Below are 21104 nucleotides of genomic sequence, written 5' to 3'. Positions count from 1 at the left end.
TGTTTTCTCAATAAAAGTCTTAACTTTGATGAAACTTATTTGATTTCTAAAAAAACAAATAAAAAAGAAAAATTATTAAATAACATTTTTGATCTAAACTTTTAAAAAAGTGATTTTTAATTTTTTTAACTCCTTTGACTTAAATAAATTGATTTCATTATGATTTTTTGATAAAATTAAAAAATTTAGATATTGTGATAGTAGAACCCGTGGCATGATGGTTAGTGCGTTGGACTGTCATGCCAGAGGTCTTGGGTTCGATCCCTGCCTATGTCATCTAAAGTCTTTTCACGGGTACTGCCTCTTGCGAGGAATTGACAAATTCTCCAAGAGTAACTCACTCTTGTCATGAAAAAGTGCTTTCTCAAATTAGCCGTTCGGATTCGGCATATAAACTTTAGGTCCCCTTTATTCCTGACAAAATTACTCGCACACAGGAATGGTTGAGAGTTGTAAGTCCTTCTCGTCAACAATAGTAAAAAAAAATCTTTTGTAGCGTTAAAAAATGTATGAATGTATTAATTTATTTTAACTCCTTTCCACATACGAAGCCATAGTTATTTTTCTGAAATTAAAAGCGTTTTTTCGAGATTGTATTACGATTGTTTGAAGGGTTGCACTTGAAGTCGACAAAACTATAAAAAATATTAAGCTAAAAGCTTCAAAAAATGTAGTTATAATGACAAGACGTAGCAATTGTAATGAGATTTCTATTGGTGCTTTCTTACTTGATTTTATTGTATCATCGTTTTGCATTCCCCACAAAACCCAGAAGAAGCATAAGGCTTTACATACATTGATAAGAATTCCTGTTGTTACAGAAATGAAACCTTCTAGCTTTTATGGAAGTTCTAAGCTGGTAAAGCCTATTTGTTGGTGTTTGATTTTTAAGTGATGAAAAAACTGTTTCAGACTTCGATAGTGAAAGTTATCCTCCCTTGCTCTACCACGAAGATAATAAAAATATATAGCAAATACTTATTTTGAGAGTTCACATGAAAACACAAATAATTCCAAACAGGCCAAAATTTTAACAAAACAGGTAGGAAGGGAAGAACTTTTTAAATGGACATAAACCGAAATATCAGCATTTGAGGAACAACATTTGGAATTTAAAGGTATCACTAAACTTTTCGATGATATATTTAATGATTTTATATCATCAAGAAGTTTAGTTTAGATGATCCATGAAGCTCCTTGAACAATCGAACTTAAAAATCTCTTCAAGATGCTATAAATAAGCCTTTTAGCATAACGAAAAATTAAACGGAACAATCCATCAGTATTTTTAATTTCAAAACTTGTGAAAATTACCATTAACCAGAATGTATTGGGCAAAAGAGGTTAGAACGTCTCAAGTTTAACTTTTTAAAGTTAGACCTCTTCTAAATAAAATTCGAGACAGTGAACAATATTTACCGGTGAATGAGTAAATAATACCAACCAAATGCCGTCACGAACTTAAAGAAAACAACCCTGCAGAGTCTTACAAATGAGTTTACAAAAAAAAAGTCTAAGTGGCATCTCAAAGTTTAGCTACGACTTTGACATTTTTGAGGGAGATCAAAGCAATTGCCTTCATTAGATGCTTCGGACCTTGGTGTCATTTCGAACGTTTTAACAATACATAAACTTACTGTACCCAAGCTTTAAAACTTTTAAGTTTGTTTTGGTAATTGGCTCAATAGCCCAATGCTTCAACCATTAGGAAAATACTAACGGGGGATGATTTCAAAAAATACTTTCAAAGAAATAATTGAAAATGCATAATCGAGCTTTTAATACAATGTCAAAAATTGTAAATGTTCCTATTTTTTGATAAGAAACTTGATAAGAAATTGCTTTAAATATTTAAACAAGACATAATTTTTATATTTGATACAAAGCCAAATACGAGCCTTTTGCTTTGTTTACGCATTGCATAATAAAAGCTTTCTATGCTTTCAAAAATCATGCAATAAGACAGATTTTCTGACAACCAAAATAACCAACAAATATGTAAGGAATTGTCTCAAAAACTACTACGTTTATAGAGAGTTTAGTTTGCCAAAAACTCACATATGGTGGTATTTAGAAATATGATTGCATTACATGCATTCGACAGTGAATGCAAATTCTAATGGTTCCTTTTGGGTTGATGCGATTGCTGGTGCTTGGTTTAAAGTCCTTGTTGCATTAACTCAAGTTATTGAAAGAAGGACTATTAAAATACGCACAAGGAACTCATGTCATTTTGCGAATAAAGGATTGTCCAATAAGTGCTTTTATTTCGAATACCGCACGCTTTTTGAGTTGCTGTCACTTTTGCACCAGTCATCTATTGTCATTTTAAAGAATACAATACATTCTTACTATAAATAGTGCAATATACACTTCAAAACTTCGAATTAGAAGGTATTGGATACTTAAGGTGTATCCAGAATTAATAATGTTCTAATAAACCTTGTGAGGAATCACTTCGCCAAATCAGCAGTTGTTACTGAAAACGAATTAATTACATATATTACTTGTAGGTACATATGAAACTTGTTTCATACCTTCTTAGGCGTTCTTATTTCTAGGTGCGCATGGCTTTGTATCACAATCTACGAACTTGCCAGCTGATACGGAAATTAAATATGAACCCAGTAGAAAAGATGGATGGTAAAACTTTTTTAAGATACTTTGTTAACATACCTGAAAAAAATAAAAATAACTTCGAAGGATTCATCCGGGATAAATACATATTTGTTTGAATGGAGATCCCATATCAGGACCTGGTCTTTTGAACACTTAAAAGTAAGCTAGATTTAGAAGCCTTGCACATGAGAGCGAACAACGAATGAAGGAATTGACGAACAAACGAGATTTTATACGTTTCAAAATGTAAATTTCAAACAAAAACACATTTAAATTACAAGAAACCAATTGACACTAATGTTAGGATGAAAAAATTTTCATTTATTTCTCTAAAACAGGAACATTTTGTAAAAACAGTTTGGTAGTAACGAAATGTAGTTTGGTTGCCCCGAACTGTCAAACTCTATTCGCGTTCCACATACCATCCATACTGCAACGAATAAATTGTTCTTGTGCAAGATGCTTTAGTTTATTTAGACTGAAAAAAGTGTTATAAGTAAAATAAACGTCATAAAAAAGTACACTTCAAAACTTATTAAAATTGTTAAATTCTTTCAATACAAGTCTTCAAAATAACTACACGAAAGATAAGCTCTAAGCTAAGGCTCCTCAATTGATTTAAGGCATTAAAGATCAAATTCGTGAAGTTATTAATGAAAATGTGCGATTTGGTCATAACGAATTTAGTGAAAACGATATAGTGCTGCAACCGTACCCGTCGAGGCCGATTTACTTTTCCATTGTTAATGACACCTCTCCTCTTTACAAAAAAATAAACATCTCTTGGCTTCTTTTGAATGTCTCTTTTTTGTTTAATTTTCATAACCCTTTATTATCATACAAAATACAAACTGTATAATTGTCAAATCACAAAAGATCTTCAAAATACGATGACCGACTTAAATAACTATGCTAATGCCCTCAAGCCAGAAGTATAAATTGTTTGAAACAAAATCTTACAAATGCAAACAAAAATGGGAAAAAATAGTATATCGATTTAATATTTCACTACTATAAGCAGATCCTTTTTACTTGATGCCAGAAATGCCGATAGCATAATATACTTCTTCTATTCAAATGTGTTCTCTCCTTAAAATTGAAAGTATGAGATTTTAAGTCACTTCATCACATAATTATTCAGAGTCTTTCTCGCCTTTTCAAATCGACCTTGTAAATTATTCTATCTTAAAAAAAAACACAAAATACATTCAGTAACCCAGAAACCAACCTTATTCATAGTCCATCCATCAGTTCCATCACCAGCTAATCCTTTTCAAAAAGTAGCTAACGCATATACCCATCTAGTTGGAAGTAAATGTATATAGGGACTTATGACTTGGGAGCTGAATAAACCAAAACCATTATACCAATACAAGGACTTGTTTGTACTACTTCAGAATTCTTGAGTTACCATTGATCCCATGTGCTCGTGCCCGCCGTGTATACCATTTTCGTCATCGCGCATCGTAGTGAAAATATCAAAAAACCGCATCACAACTCTGTGTGATATAAAATTTTGCCTTCCGGCATTTCTTTTCACCACACTACCCATCTTTTCTACTCTGTGTATGCTCAATGTCTTCAACTACAATGTCCCGAGGACTCTCCCTTGCAAGTTATCTACAAAAATGTCATATACTAGTATTCGCCTTACCCATATATAAAATGCATAAGGACATTGCTTCGTTTTCGTACGTATCTACGAACACGACTATAGCGTATGTTTGAAGTTCCCCTCCAAAGATTGTAGAAAAAAAAACCGTGGAGGCAAAATCTACTCTGACACTCTCTGGCTCTGACTAACACGTAGATTCTCGGGATGACGCACGTCACGTAGTCGCAAAAATCCTCTGTAGCATGTTTACGCATATTATCCCTCTATGACGGTTTTCCAGTCCCAGTCCGCCACCGTTTCTAAGGTTTCCGTATAGTTCTCATGCATAAAGCAAGAAGGTAAAAGAGACGCTTGAAGCGTGATATTAGTTCCATTGGGGCTTTATCGTCTTTACTATATTTCTCGAAACCGTATGAGCAAATTCGAACAACAAAGTTAATCCTTTCATTTTGCTATCTCAACTATACTGTCCTGAAAAAGAAAATGTATAGTATAGGTAGAGGTAGAGATATAGGATAGGTGTGACATTTCCAATATTTTGTTTGCTTTCCTTGAAACGATTGGAAAAAGAAGAGCAAGAGAGCAAGAGCATATACCACCTACTTTATAAAAGAGGAAGGAAAGCCCTTGAAAATTTATTTCCACTAGCTTTCTTTTAAAGGAGGATTTTTCTGATTAAAAAATATCTATACATCACGCCAACGCCACCGCCACCCAGCAGGGGTTGGTTGTATGTTTGGTTGCATTGTGGACGTGGGGGCAGCTTTAGAGAAGTTCATCTTCAACGGATGATTGTTTCATGTTCTTCTTTTCCCTTTTTTGTTGAAATCGAGACTACTATATACGAACTTGTATTTTATAGGTACAATGATGACAGTACAACTATTGGGGTGAAATTTTGTGTTCAAAAGAAAGGGTTAATTTATTATTCTTGAGAAAATGAAGCACAAAATAAAAAGACGATGAAATAAGTCAAGACAGCAAGAAAAAAAAACTATATATTTTCTTGGTTGTCATTTACTAAAAGAAAAAGTCAACAAAAAAGACTTCCAATATACTTATACGACTTTTAGAAGAAGAAAAACATTATTAATTGGTATACTAGCTACTTTACTATAGAGAGGAAAAGTCCTTCAGAATAAGATTCAGATTCAAGGCTGTGTTGTTCATGTTCATATAATGAATGGTTTTTCTTCTTCCCTTTTTAATGGTCAGTACCTTTATGCAGTTTGTAGTGTTAGAATTCGTTTCTGATGACAAGACAAAAAAGAAGACACCATAGCAGAAACAACTTGAGAAATATTTATTGAAGAACTTTGCAAATACAAATACCAATTAAAGGTATCTACGTTTTTTACCTTTTGTAAAACGTTTAAAGATTAAATGATACATTTTTAATGAAATGAGATTGAAAGTTCTTATGATAACTTTTTTGGCGCTAGTAATAATGATGTATTAAAATAGAACTTATGTTCTTTAGAAAAAAGTACAAGTGCACACTTAAAGAAAAAAAACACTAGATCGTACACAACTAGCTCTTCTAATTCCTGTTGAAATGTAAAGTGTTACTCATTCTAAAAGTTACAAACTTAAAAAAGATAAAATATTCAACTGGATCGCTGTATTATTATACGGATTGAGCTATCTTGTGGTTTATTTTTAAATTATTGGTTATTTTAACACTGATAGTTGTTTCATGCACGAATTCTTGTCAGATTGTCTGTTTACCTCCCCAGAAATAAAAGAATTGTTTTGAGCTTAAACAACCTTGGGAAATATTGAAAACTATTTTCAAGCTGATTTCTATCTAGTCGTTTTCTAAAAAGCAGTTTTTGCCGAAATGAAACATCCACCGCTCCTGCTGTACTAAGGTTTTTATTCTTTGTAATAGTATGTTAGCTCTGTGTCACGCCAGAGGTCTTGGGTTCAAACCTTGCCTGTGCCTTATTAATGTTTGTTTCGCGGTACTTACTTTTGCTTTCAATTGAAAAATCTTCCGAGAGTATTTCTTGTCAGGAAAAGCACTTTCTCAAATTAGATCACGGATTCAGCTTAAAACTGTAAGTCTCCTCCATCCCTTAGATGACTAACGCACACGAATACTTAAGACTTGAATGTCAATAGCACTGTTGCGCTACCTAATTTATTTATTTATAATGGTATGCTAGTGGATATCAGTCATAGTTTTTTATGACGTGGGTCATTTTCGTGTGGGACGCGAAAATACATGTTGCATTTGTATCTCGATGGCTGTGTTCGTTGAGGAGTTATGCATTTGGAATCATGTGTTTTCCATTGAGGAAAAAATCAATCTGTTACTGTTGTTATTGTTTAGTTTTGTTAATGAAATTGGGCTTATTTTTTGTGTGTTTTTTTTTGTATTATTATTCTGACACATCTTTTTTTAGTTGTACCAATTTTTAAATACAAAAATCTGGCTACTTCCGATGCGTTTTCTTCCTACTTTACTATTTAAAAAATGTCAAACAAACACGGGTATTATGAGTGAAACACTTCATCATTTAAATGACCACCAAGCCAATTGTGGCAAGCATCGATTCTTTTGAAGTAATTTTCGGTCACTTTTTGACACCTATTGGGCGGTATCTCAGCTATAACTTGAAGAATGTTGGTTATTAATCCATCAAGAGCTAATGGTTTAACCACAAAAGAAGTCCAGCGATGTGAAATCGCATAATCTTGATCAGTTGGTATCACCATGTGTTTTCCACGACGAGAAATTACGCAACCACGAAATGTCTTTTGCAACTAAGCCATATTCGGTTATCATATAAACAACAATCCGAATCAACGGTGACAGTCGTTCCATAGTCGTTTTCGAAGAATTAAGGTCCAATCACTTCGAAGGACCAAAAATGGCACCATACAGTGACTTTTTGAGGATGTAGTTGACTCTCTTCAATTGCTTGAGGATTCTCAGGGCCCAAAATACGACAATTTTGTTTATTAACATACCCACCGAGTGAGAAATGTGCTTCGTCCCTAAAGAAAATTTTGTTAAAAAAAACCCACCTGTTGTTCAATCACCCATTGGACGCATCTACGACGTTGTGAATGAATGGCTGGTTTCAGCTTTGTTTGTATACTCAACGGGTACTCAAGGGGTTATTAATACCCTTATCATGTTTAAAGTTTAAAAACAGTGCGAGCTTTAGGAAAATTTAAAAAGATTAAAGAGGAGATACCGATGCACATTGGTTTTAAAACACAGTTGGGTAAAGCATTACACATTCTCGATGTGCGGTTAAAAAAAGAACCTCTATACTTGACAGTTAGTACCCGTGGCATGATGGTTAGTGCGTTGGACTGTCATGCAAAGGGTCTTGGGTTCAATCCCTGCCTGTGCCAGCTTAATTTAAAAAAAATAATTTCGCGGGTACTGCCTCTTGCGAGGAATTGACAAATCCTTCAAGAGTAATTCTTGTCATGAAAAAGTGCTTTCTCAAACTAGCCGTTCGGATTCGGCCTAAAATTGTAGGTCCCTTCCATTCCTGACAACAATACTCGCACACAGGAATGGTTGAGAGTTGTAAGTCACTAGGCCCTGGTTCACAACGGACTGTTGCGCCACCCAATTTAATTTTATTTTAAAGGGCACTCAAGGGGTCAAACACAGTGCGAGCTTAGGAAAATAGGGAAGGATTAAAGAGGAGATACCGATGCACATTGCTCTTAAAACAGAATTGGGTAAAGCATTCCACATTCTCGATGTGCGGTTAAAAACAGAATCTCTATACTTGACAGTACCTTCAAAATTGAGTTCAAGGTTAAACTGACGTGCATTCTAGAAGTATGGTTTGAGGGGGAAGGGGAATGCAACTGGCTAATTCCACAGAACACTGTTAAAGCTGGACTTTATATGGTGTAGGTGTAGATCCTAAAGTGAAATACGCCATAATGTGCAGTAAGACAGTCTTAATTCTTGAGAACGATGAGGAATCGACAACAATTTCACTTACGATGTTGTCAATGGTACAAGGGAAACGATAATGCACAGGCCTTAAAATATCTAACCAATCCAGTTTCTTTAAATTTCTTCACAATTTTGCCAATTCCTTGCGTAGTTGGACGATTATGTAAACCATAGTCTGCTCTTAAAGCACGATATGTGGCTGTGGCTGAATCACCATTTTTTGTAGTAGGTTTTAACAATTTGTATGCGTTGTGTGATAGTTAAAAGCTTCATTTTCCTAAATGTCAGACTTTCAACTAAAATATAAAAAAATGGTTTAACAACTTAGTTTGACAGATCTCGAATTCCAGCCCTGTTCTTTTTAAACCACAAAATTGAAAATCTGTCATTAGAAAATATAAAAATAATGTTGAAAACGTGTGCTTTTAAAATTTTACCACGTAGTTAAGTTTGGATTCGAAATCAGCACTAACAACTCTAAAGCGAATTTTTCAAAACCACGAAAGTATCAAATTCAATATTGTCTAAAAGCTCCAAATAGAATCAAATAACAACTCAAAAATAATGATAATTTCCAAAAACTAAGTAAGATACCATTTCGTGATGATAAATGCGTCCAATTGTCATGCCAGAGGTCTTGGGTTGAATCTCTGTCAATGGTCATTAGGCTCTAGTTCTCAACTTAATTTATTTATTCATTTTGATTAAACTTATTTCCAAAATATCACGACCATTTTTTTCAAATTATTTCTTCCAAAACAATTTAACAAAATAACTTTATTTTAATACCAAAAAAATTAACTGTAATTTTTGTACGTCACCAAAACTTTTAAAAGTTAGAATTCGAAGAAGTTAAATTGCAATCTATTGTCGATACCTGCCCCATTTTGTGAGTTTGAAGGTTTTCAAAAACTGATAAACGAAATTCTAATTTTTTAAAACAGTCAGTTTTTTCTTCTTCTGTTGTTTCATCACTCTTCTTTTTTTATTCGTTGCATCGGTGTGCTTTAACAAACCGTGATTTTATTTTACAAGTAATTAATCTCATTCGGTGTAACATGCCCTTGACATATGAGTTTCCCAGTTACATGTTAAACGTTGTCATTGCGCTGCGAATTAATCCTATACCCCACCCCGCCCCCTCTCATCTAACTTCAATTTATATGTTTACCACCTCTTTTATATTTGCCATAAAAAGTCATAGCAAGCAAAGTAATTTCGTGTAAAACACCTTTAATTACATACACAGTTTTTGCATCAGCGAAATTTATATTCCCTCATTCTACTTTATGATAGGTGCTCTAGATGACAATGTCAGTCCTTGAATATGCTTGTTCTTGATGTGGGCTGACTGAGGTGTATGCCCGGTGAGCGACGATAAAGACGACGACGTCGAATACCCGCAGAAACACAACGTCATAATCCGGTTGCACAATAATTGCATGCAAATGCATGCACCTCCTAGCCTATACGGGGAGCAACCGTTCCCAAACTCAAACCCATTAACCCTACGCGAACCCAACAAAGTGCAAATCCACTTTACCGCGCTTATAAGGAAAGAAGATTGAAGCTGCTGCTGCTCAACACATTTGTTTTCCTGGCCAAGCTAAAGCCAGGCCAGACTGAATAAGTTAGACACCATCAAATACGACGATGGCGACAGAGACGAAGACGACGAAAAGCATGACGCAGAGTGACAGAAGAGACAGTGCGACGTATAAGTGCTTGAAGTGCCAGAGAAAACTCCCAGAGTTTCCATCTCCGTTGTATAATACAGGAACGAACGAACGAACGAAAAAAAAATAAGTTTGAAGTCGGAGTACTTTCGTTAATTATTATAACATTCCACCCTGTGAAACCGAGACCGGCAAACAAAAGAAATTTCCAAAGGAGTCTCTTTGTCTGTGGGAGTGGCAGAGCCCTTCATACCAACTTCTTCACCCTCTAAGCCCCTGCTGCACACACACGTAAATTGTAATAAGATAACGTTCAGCCATTGGTATGCTTACTGCTTAGGTATAGGTATACCTATGTGTGTAGCTTTTAGATTTAATTAGCGCTGTCTTCCATGTCCGTCTACATTTCCTTAAGCATAAATTGTATTGCAGTGTAGTCGCCGTTGCTTTTGGCTCCGCAATTTCATTGTTGTTGGGTTTTTAGAGCTTTTGTAGAATAAGAAACAAAAGAAAGCGAATAAAATGTAAAAAACAAACGAAATCAGAGGACGTTTTGCCTACCTTAATATCTTTTCACATAGCTACACCTAAAAGTACAGATACATATCTGTCTTTATTATCTAAGAGATACATATAGACAGAGTCAAAGACGAAGTTCATTGTAACTTTTGTTTTACGCGGAAGTTTAACTCCATCTACTTGTTCTCCATATTCCCGACAATTGAAGGTTGATGGAATATATTTATGTAGCTTTAGTGAATGGCATTAGCATTATACATGTACATTTTTTTATTTAAATTCAAACATAGTTGTAGTTTGTATATATTACTTCAAACTTAACATTAAAAATATGAGACCTTTAAATTTATATCAATGTTAGGTTAAACTAACGTTTGAGTTTTTTTTTGTGGCAACTGTCAGATTCAAAAAATTATGAAAGATTCTGTTTAGGAATCTTTGACCTTGAAAAAAATGTTACCTCCCATTTTCGTTACCTACGACACATTTTCGACTAAGTCGATTCCTCAATTTAAATACAAAAAAATTGTGTACCGAAGACAAAAATTGATCAAAGTGATTTAATTAAGAATAACTGTAATCGGCTTTTTGTTTTTAAATTTGTTCGCTTTTGGCGATTTTGATCAAAATTTTTCGAATGTTTTTTTTAGGTTTAATAAGTTAAGAAAAAGGTCCGATTTTATTTTAATTTTTTAAAGGGAACGTTCGTTGTTTGTTTGTGTCTGTCATAAGGCTTTTTGGCTCTAACACAAACACGCTTCAGCTTCGGCTTTGCCTGACGTTTACGAGTTCAGCCCTAGGAATTTAATGCATCCTATCACAATGAAACTTTGACCTCACGTTTGACAATCGTAAGGAAATGTGAATCCAAACAGAAGCTTTAGTTAAAATCTGCTAAGCATTTCCTTTGCTTGACAGCTCAACAGCTGTAAAAAAAGTAAAAAACAAACAAAATACTATTGCTTTCGGAAGGATTCCCATTATTTACTATAGGCTGTGTAAGCTACTTATGCTATAAATTTAATTTTGTTGGATTTTAAAACTCATATTTTTTACTGCACGAAAAAATCAAAAAAAAAATTGAGAAAAAAATAACAGCTACTAATGACAGAAGTGCCATTTTAAAAATGTCATATTGGAAAAGTAATTCAAAGCAACCTTGAAGCTAGCCACTCGTAACGCAGACGATGCCGAAGCTGAAGCGTGTTTGTGTTTCAGCTATTTCTTATAATGACATTTTGCAACATTATTGAGATGTTCGGTTAAAAACTGATACCGAATGCTAAGTGACACTAACGGAAAATGTTTGTAATTTTGTATAGAATAACTGAACTTATTGCAAGTGTTTAACCTGATTTACGAAACACATCCATGACTATCAAAAATTTCAGTTCGAAATTTCGGGCTCACGGGTTTCTTAGATGGTATGCGACTTATTTTTTGAACGGTTTCCGAATTGTATTGAAAAAACATCGGTCGTTTACGGTTCCTCACAAAAAGAACTTCAAGAAGTTAGGTAACTGTTCCAAATCTGTTGTCAGATCAAAAATTTGAGTTTAAAATTTCAGACTAACGGGTTTCTTAGATGGTATGCGACTTAATTTTTGAACGGTTTCCGAATTGTGTTGGAAAAACATCGGTCGTTGACGGTTCCTCACAAAAAGAACTCCAAGGAGTGAGGTAACTGTTTCAAATCTATTGTCAGATCAAAAATTTGAGTTTGAAATTTCGGACTCACAGGTTTCTTAGATGGTATGCGACTTAATTTTTGAACGGTTTCCGAATTGTGTTGGAAAAACATCGGTCGTTGACGGTTCCTCACAAAAATAACTGCAAGGAGTCATATAACTGTTCAGACTGTTGTCAGATTACTGTTTTAAATCGCCAAGACAGCTGATAATGCGATTTAGGAATTTGATGTGTAAAAATGATTTGTAGCGCCATTCTGCGCGTACCAGAGGTCATCTAAATCATTGTCTTCAAGTTCAGTAAAAACAGTCAGTTAATATGGTTTTATAATACCCAAAGTTAAACAAAACGTTCTTACTAGCGGCATTTTCGAAAAAAATACTCCAATAATTGTTAAGTCACTTAGACCTTGTTATAATTCGATATCTTTGTGCAAAATTTTCTCAGGCTAGTGCGTGAAATTTTTGAGCTGTCGAGATTGATGGTGAGTTGATAATCGTGAATTGAATCTAACACTCCCGGCTACAACAGTCACATTTTCGTCTGTGCAAATTATACGGTGACTCTCTTACTTCAGAATTCGGTTTTTAATATTTCCCTACGTTGCGTTGTTCCACCGCAAAAGGACTTGTTTCGTTTTGAAGGTATGATATTGACTTTCTGGCAATATTTCGAACGTGAGTAAGATAACACTGTCTAAAAAGCCTATGATTTAAAAACAAACTACTTGATGTCACAAGTTGAGCATACAAAAAAATTCTTTATTAGAAATAATAATCTTATGGAATTATATTTTTAATATCATTTTTGGCATGTAACCGCCATGGGTAGATCGGACGTAGTCTAATCTGGAGGTAAAACTTTCTATGACTTCTTCCAACAGTTTTGGTCGAATATCAGCTCGACGAATGTTGTTTTTTAAGTGTTAATTCGTTTCGGCTTTATCATTTTAGACAAGCAACTTCACATACCCCTACAAGTCAAGCGACACGTTAAATCGCGCGATGAATAAATAAATAAATTGCATGGAGCAACAGTCCATAGACTTACAACTTTCAACGTTTTAGTGATTTTAGGAATGGAGAGGACCTACAGTTTTTATCCCGAATCCGAACGGCCAATTTGAGAAAGCAATGCTTATGGCAAGAATTACTCTTTGAGGATTTATTATCAAAAAAACCCTTCAGATTAAACAGTCAGGGATTGAACCCAAGACCTCTGGCATAAGACGCACTAACCATCATACCACTAGTAATCGCGTGATCTTGGGGAAAAATTCACAGGTCCGTAACGCGAAACTGTGTGGTTACCAAATGTTTCTATTAATAAATCAATTGTACCACGAACTGTCTTATATGTTGCGCCGTCTTGTTTAAACCACAGTCCCTGAACATCATAATTGTTCAATTGATGAACAAATAAGTCAGTAATCATGGATTTATAACATGCACCATTGACTATAATCGTTCTTAACCAGCATCGTTCTTAAAGAAGTACGGACCAATTTTTCCACCAACCCATAAAGAACACCAAACAGTCACTTTTTAGAAATGTAGCAATTCACCAACATGCATTTGATTATCATCGCTCCAAAAAAGGCGGTTTTGATGATTATTGACGTATCCCTCACTCCCCTGAACAAAATTCGCTTAAGAAAATTGGGATCAACGGCAATCTTGTTTTGCACAATTTGAAAGCGTTGTTCAGGCGTCAGTCTATTTATGTTAAAATGTCAAACCAAACTGAAAATAAATCGCTTGACAGCTGTCAAAATGCCCTTCAGTTACAATAGTGTTGCCAACTTGGAGTTTATGACTCTAGAAAAACATCCGTTAAGTAACTTGGTAGGTCTCTTTTTGAAAACAATGCATACAATAAGTTTATTTGTTCTACTTAATCAAAACACTATCAATTTCTTTGAAATCATCTTTCGACAAAGTAAAGCTTAAAAGCAGAATTTAAAAAAATCTCTTTCTCCGATTGTCTCATTTTACACATGCTTTATATATGTATGTATGTATGTATATATGTATGAAGATACAAAATAAATTTTCACAACCGCAAATGAAGCATACACAAGAGAAATTATTATAATCAATGGATGAATGAATATTATAGCAACTAGTTGTGTAGTTTTATCATCATCATCATAAATGGTAATCGTCATCCTGTCTGAACAATAGATTTTTCACAATCACCACATTACCATGAACAATGTCGTGTAATTTAAAAATTCATAAAAATGTGTCATACAAAAATATTAAATATACATTCAACAAAAAATCAACCAACCGCAATACCATCTACCACCCTTTTTTATGCGCATTGAACTGTGATTGATGAAACATAATTATAACAATAATAATATAAAACATTAACCGCTTATTAGATTTTTGTAATCATCTGCCAATTCATTTCGGAAAGTATAATAACAAACATCAAACAACAAACATTGTTGCAGACAAAAGGGTGTTTTTTTTCAAATGAATTGATAATTCAAGTTATGATAAGTGACAGAAGTGTCACTAGAATTATTTTTCTCTCTCGGATATAAAGAAATTAATTGTGTGGAATATTAACTTCAAGTATATGAAGAAAAGCAGATTTGACCTTAAATCAAATCAAAATTTAAAACTATGAACTTTCAACAGATGGAAGTTTCGCTTAGTTGTCAAAACTTAACGATGGTTCATGCACCATTTAAAATGAAAGGCATATAAAATGTATACGAAATTATATACCACCGCAAATATAAAAAAAAACACCCTCTATTTTGTAGATAATTATACATAAATGTACATAGAATCAATATCTCTTTTAAAAAATCATAGAAATTAAAAACTAACCTCAATTATTTGCTTCGACATTTTTTGTCCACAAGTTTTTCATCAACAATTATTTTCTTTTTTTTTCTCTGCTTTAGGTCCGATGATCAGGAGTACACAACGTGATACGGGAAAATATCAAATGCATTTAGGTAAAAATAAAAATAAAATAAAAACTAACTAACTAAATAATCATATTAAAATAGATGGTTGAACATTTGAGTATGTACTACAAACCTATAAAAATTTATAGAGTCTTGTGCTTGCACTGCCTAAATTTCTTCCTTTTTTTAATTTGCGTGTATAAATGTATACCTACAGCTTTTTTTGGTATTGCAATGTGTTTTGCAAAGTATAATATACTATATATATAAACGTACATAACAATAAGCTGATTAAAATGCCTTTCCTTGAGCTAGAATTTAAATTGAGCTATTGTGTGTTGCTATAATTTTATAGGGGTATTTATGTATGTAAATATATGTCACTTCGTAGTTTAAAGTTTTATTTGCATAGATCCGTAATTTTAGTGAAGTGTTGTGTTATGTGTTACTTATTTGGTGTGTATCTTTAACTTATAAGATTAACCTGCCAATTTATATGAAAAACTATGGATTCATAAGAAAACTTGAAGCTAAATGATTTTACCTGTTAAGCATGTAAAGCGGAAAATGGGGGGTAGAATTTGGAATTTTTATCAAACGTAATATAACGACGAAGGAAAATGGTGAAGAATGCCCGTCTTACTAACCTGTCTCTTTTTGCCTTTACTTTGGTTTACAGCCCACTAAACAATTTTCTTCAAACTTTAGACTTTTTTAAAGTACATAATTTTCTGCGAGGACTTTTTTCTGAGCATATCAACTAGCAGCCCCGACCAAGTTTTGTTGTAGTTGAATGATTTATGAAGAATGTGGCGCCATCTATGAAATATCCATATAGGACGTTCCTATAGTTTTCTGTAGAAAAACAGATTGAAGGAGTTATTTGTTTGAGACTTATAGAATTGTTTATTAATAAATATTATGACAATTAATCAAAATAAAACCACCACATCTCTTAAGTTAGACCAAATTACATACATATAAATGCCAATTTTCAGAACTTTTTCATAGCATATTGATTTTGTAAAGTACAACTCCTTTCGGTATCTTACTTAGTTTCTGCTAATCTCATGCGTTATGAGTTTTATTTCACTCTATATTTAAAAAAACCTGATATCCTCCTGTATCCTCCAAAATTATTTATCTATATTTAGAATGATAGATCTTGATTAGGTAAATCTTTTCCTAGCACAAGTAAAGTTTCCATTTTCAACCCTTCATCGGTTTTTGGGGTTGAGAAAGGATCAGGTAATGGTGAAATATACATACGTTTGGGGCATAATTTTTGTTTATTACTGATTTTGAATCCAAACCAAAATTTCAACTATTTGCTCAACTTTTAAAAATACTCGTTTTCAACATTAATTTTATATTTCTTATTATATATATTTCAAAAACTTAATTGATTTGAATAGTGTAGACAACAGATTCGTTACAAGAACAAAACTTAAAAATCGTTTTTGTATAAATTATTTAGCGTTTCTATCAGATTTTCTTGAAAAATCTGAAATTGAAATCTAACAACTTGTTAAATTTTTCAAATATTATACAAAATAATATAAATATTTTAACTGAGTAGTGAAGAAAGGAATTATAGATTTGAGAACATTCACGTTTTTTTTTTTTGGAAAAAAACGCTACTTCATGTTGAGTCTTAAAAAGCCTTATAGAGGTTTTCTTCGAATTTTACTAATATCTCAAAAACTGGGAATACATTGATTTTGAAGTCAAATTTGGATTAAGATCATCAAAACCCATTAGAAAAGTGCAATTTTATTGCTAGGAAAAAATCTCTGCTGACCAGTGGAGTTTACTAGAAAGAAACACCAAGACACTGTATTTGTATGATTAACATAACCTTTATTAAAGGCATCCAACATACGAGTAAAACCTAATATTTTTTTTTGTTAAAGATCCTCAAAGCTTAAAAAAAAACTTTATTTTGCTACCACAAGGGCTAGAGTTAAAAATTTATGACTGCCAACCCTATCATCACACTCCTTTTCTATTTAGCTATTTTTTAAATTACTTATTACTTAACTATAAATAATAAGGTTTTTTTTTGTTTTAAATTTCTTCAAAAATTTAGAAAAAATTTAAGATTTTGTTTCATGAATTTAATTAGGAATTGACAAGAGAATTTATGGCTAAATTTTTGTTTTCTTTTCCTTTTTTTTAAGTGTAAAGTTAAATAAAAAATAATATTTAAAAAAGATCACTCAAGAATAAATGTTTGGCCTATTAAAAAAAAACTGTGTAACGCAACATTCAGTAGACAACTCTTAACCAATACTTTGATTTTTCAATTCTTCGCAAGAGGCAGTACCGGTGAAAAAAAAAAATCTAGAACTCTAACATAATAGTCCCACGAACTAACGATCACACCACAGGTAATATTTGGCTTTCCGTTTCTGAATTATGTTGTTTTCAAATAATTAAATTTATACGTTAAACATAGGCTCATAAGTCATTTTGTTGCCAAAATATTGATGGCTTCAATGCAAATTCGTCCACTTTTTGCATAACAAATATTTAACTATTAGGTGTAACGTGGAAACCCTTTTAATTTTAAATACAATTTAGTCTTAAATTCAATCGAATAAATCACCTAACGAATTTCAATATAAATTGACACCGCCTTGAGAAATTAATTCAGCAATAAACAGACTTAATTTTTGGTAATTTCTCAAGAAATGTTCACATTTCATTTTGTAATAGCATATAGGGTGATTGATGTTAGGAACAACAAATTTAAAATTAAAAAGAGGCTGGGATGCGACCCACTGATAACTTACCATTTTGTCTTGCTTAACAAGTTTGTAGGTTTTCGTCTATTGTTTAAAAAGGTGTCAGTTGAATTCTTTCAACAAAATGTTTAAATTACCAACAATATTCTGCATATGATGAAATAGATTAATTTCAAATTGAGATTTTTAGTCTAAACCCAAATTTTTCCAATTTTAGTATCATTTCTTAAAAGTTTTTATTTGTTATATAAACAAATACAAATTAGATGAAGGAAATTAATTTGAAGTCAATGTCTTCTATTATTGTCGAGATATCGAAAACCAATTTTTATCAATTTTGCCTACTATTTTTGTAGATTTTAATTTTTTATAAAAAAAAAAACTGACTGTTGGATATCTCAATTTTCTTTTTAAATATTTCAGTCAAAAACACTTAAGCCTCAATTTTCCAACTTTTAGTAATGTTTTGTTTAGGTTTTTATTTTTTGTAAAAAAAAGTGTCAATTTAATTTTTCTCCGAATTTAAGTGAATGTTGAAAACAATATTTTTTATAAGATAAAATTAATTTCAAGCTATATTTCAAATTTTTGAACAAATATTTGAGTCTAAAATCCAACTTTTAGTATTTTTTTTTTAGGTTTTTTTTATTATTATCATTATTATTATTATCTGTATACAAAAATTATTTGAAGTCGATGTCTCTACTGGTTCTTGAGCTATGGACGACGAAAATAACTTCCGGAATATACGTACACACGCTCAGGCATCTCTCTAAAAATCTTTTATTTCGACTCTATTGACTTTGAAACGTCGAGAAATGTCAAAATTTCCAATTGGTTGAATTGGACTGATTACAACAACTTTCTATGGGAAGTTAAAAATTAACGGTAATTCAAAATATGCCTCCGATAAATTTAGTACATTATGTGTATACACTTTATTATCCGGTTTTCTGTGTTTCATTGAAAATTATTAGAAACATGTTAACCACTTGATTAGATCGATTGTAAAACCCTTGCTAAGTCATTGCAAAAGTTGTTAATACACAAACATGTCTTCATTTGATATTCAGTTTTCTCATATCAATCGTAGAACTGTTTTGACTTAAAAAATATTAGATACCTGAAAATTTATTCAAAAACTCATCATTAAAAAGTTATGTGAAACCCCCATAAAGTTATATTTAAACTTAAACTTAAATTCTATACAATTTAACCATATATTCTACTTCCCAGTATTTATTTTCTCTCCCTTTTTAAGTTATTTTTTTTTTTATAAAAATGCTATACTTTAATAGAAATATCTAATTTGTATTCAAAATGCACAAAAACAAAACAAAATCTAGTTTGAAATCCTCAATCACTGACCAGTCAACTATCAAACTGTCAGATTTGAAATATTCACAATACGTATTCTGGTCGTTTATTTGAAATAGAGCAGTGATTTATTTGACTATATGTTTCATAATGCTAAGCGCATAACAATCAATCGATGCAATATACAAACAAAAATAACAATGTCGATTTGATTGGCAATCGAAAAACGTATAATTCAGGGCCAAAGTCATTCCAAACTGCAGTTCTTATTTTATTTCATTTTTTGTTTCCAATTTATGTACTTAAAAAAGAATGAATGAATTTCCCTATAAAGCAATGCGATGCACTTTGATAAAATATTTTATATGAAAATCAATTCATCTTAAATCTAAATCAATATTCACAGATATAATTTTTCAATGACTTTACCTTAAAAAAACCTTTTCAGAAAAAAGGCACGTGTTCTTTTGTGTTAAAATCGCCCTTGAAAGTATACAAATAATGAACTTTCATATTGTTTATATTTTAACTACCCGTTTTGTGTGTCTTTATTGTCGGTTTTGAATTTGATAAAAACGAAGTGGTCATCCCCACAGATACGTATAATTTTTATAATAACAATATTACATATCTGCGCACCTGTTCTTTAAATTAATAAAAAACACTCACCCAACTACCCTACTAACATTTAATGTTTACCTACTCGTATATAGACACCACACCATGCAAGCCAATTGTGCTTAAGTTTATGACTATTGGCCTTTAATCACGTTTACGAGAGTTCAAGCCATTTAATGAATTTTAAGTGCCAATTTTTATTGAAACTTTAAAGTACCTCCTCGTGTTTTTCAGAGCCCAAAGGTAGAGTAGAGGAAACTCCTATTACAAATTGTTTATTGTTTATCGATATCCTATAATCTATAATTAAGCAGAAAATTATTGAAAAGAACCTTTCTGGGATACCATTAGTACTTACATTACGAGCATAATAATTGGAATGGAATAAGTTGAAAATTATAAGCAATAGTGGCAAGTAATGTTAAAAGTTGTAGTTAAGTTTGATACGAAGTTTTTGTAATTTGTAAAATCTGAAGAGATAAAAATTAATTAATCAATCCGAATATTTTTTTAAAGAATATTTGATTGTGTTTCTTTTTGATTAGAAATACAAATTATATACAAACAAATTATTTTTCTATTTTCCGGAAAATTCTTTTCTTTAAAATCTGATATTTTTATGTTCAAAAGTGAAATGAATTGTTTCACTGATTTGTGTTCTAATTTATTCAGTTCCAATCATAGGCTTCTGTCAGTAAAATTTTATCGGTGGATTTTAATCAGGACATTTTGTTCAATGATAGAAATGTTTAATGATCGCTATAAATGACCTGCCAAAAATATTCCAATGATTGATTTCAATGATGAAAACCAATGATGATGATTCATAATTTCTCTACACTCAGTCAAAAAAGTATAGCATTAACATTGTTGATAATATTTTCTAGGCGTTTTGAACTTGTGGAAAAAAGCACAACTATTATAAAAGAAAAACAAGTTAAACTTTTGAATTCTTTCTAAATTGTTTGAATAAAACTCAAAAACATTTTTTAAACTACTTTAGTTGTAAAATTTTAAAGGAATTTAATGTGGCCATTTGTATTTCGAAAGACTATTAAGAAAGTAAATCATTTATTTATAAATATTTTAAAACAGTTTTATTAAACTGGCATAGCTTTCAGCTCAGTTGGCAAAGTATATAAGGCGATTTTAGTTTATATAATAAAACTTAATAGAATTGATTTAAATAAATTCAGTCATTAAAAGATTTCTATGCTTATAAATTGACTTTGAAAAATAGTACAATAATTTCCAATTTACACCATTTAATAATTCTATTGTTTCTTGCATTGTTAAACTGTTTTTCTGGAAAAATCTAAGTCTTTGGTGTGTTAACTTCTTTTTTTTTTTTGCTTTCATGTTGCAAAGGGTACAGAATTGCTGGAAATTTTCGTTGCATGGACTGACATGTATGGCCTCACATCTGGATATTTCTAACGAT

General features: G+C 32.0%; 1 protein-coding gene across 5 annotated transcripts in view; it reads left to right on the top strand.

Annotated features, from left to right (window-relative positions):
• Positions 1–21104, top strand: part of LOC129948441 (tyrosine-protein kinase Abl) — a 137030-nt gene that overhangs the window by 93076 nt on the left and 22850 nt on the right. For 4 of the 5 annotated variants that reach the window (XR_008781873.1, XM_056059451.1, XM_056059449.1 and 1 more), the window contains exon 2: positions 14976–15029. The exons of the other annotated variant lie outside the window; for it this stretch is intronic. Coding sequence is in view for 3 of the 4 variants with exons in the window: in XM_056059451.1 (XP_055915426.1) it covers positions 14976–15029 (54 nt within the window). In the remaining variant the exon portion in view is untranslated. The remainder of the gene's footprint in view (positions 1–14975; positions 15030–21104) is intronic. 5 annotated transcript variants of the gene reach the window in all.

The sequence above is a fragment of the Eupeodes corollae genome, chromosome 2 (assembly GCF_945859685.1).
Source record: "Eupeodes corollae chromosome 2, idEupCoro1.1, whole genome shotgun sequence".
In the NCBI taxonomy this organism is placed as follows: domain Eukaryota; kingdom Metazoa; phylum Arthropoda; class Insecta; order Diptera; family Syrphidae; genus Eupeodes; species Eupeodes corollae.
Note: the sequence above shows the minus strand (reverse complement) of the source record. Positions and strands in the feature narration are given on the sequence as shown.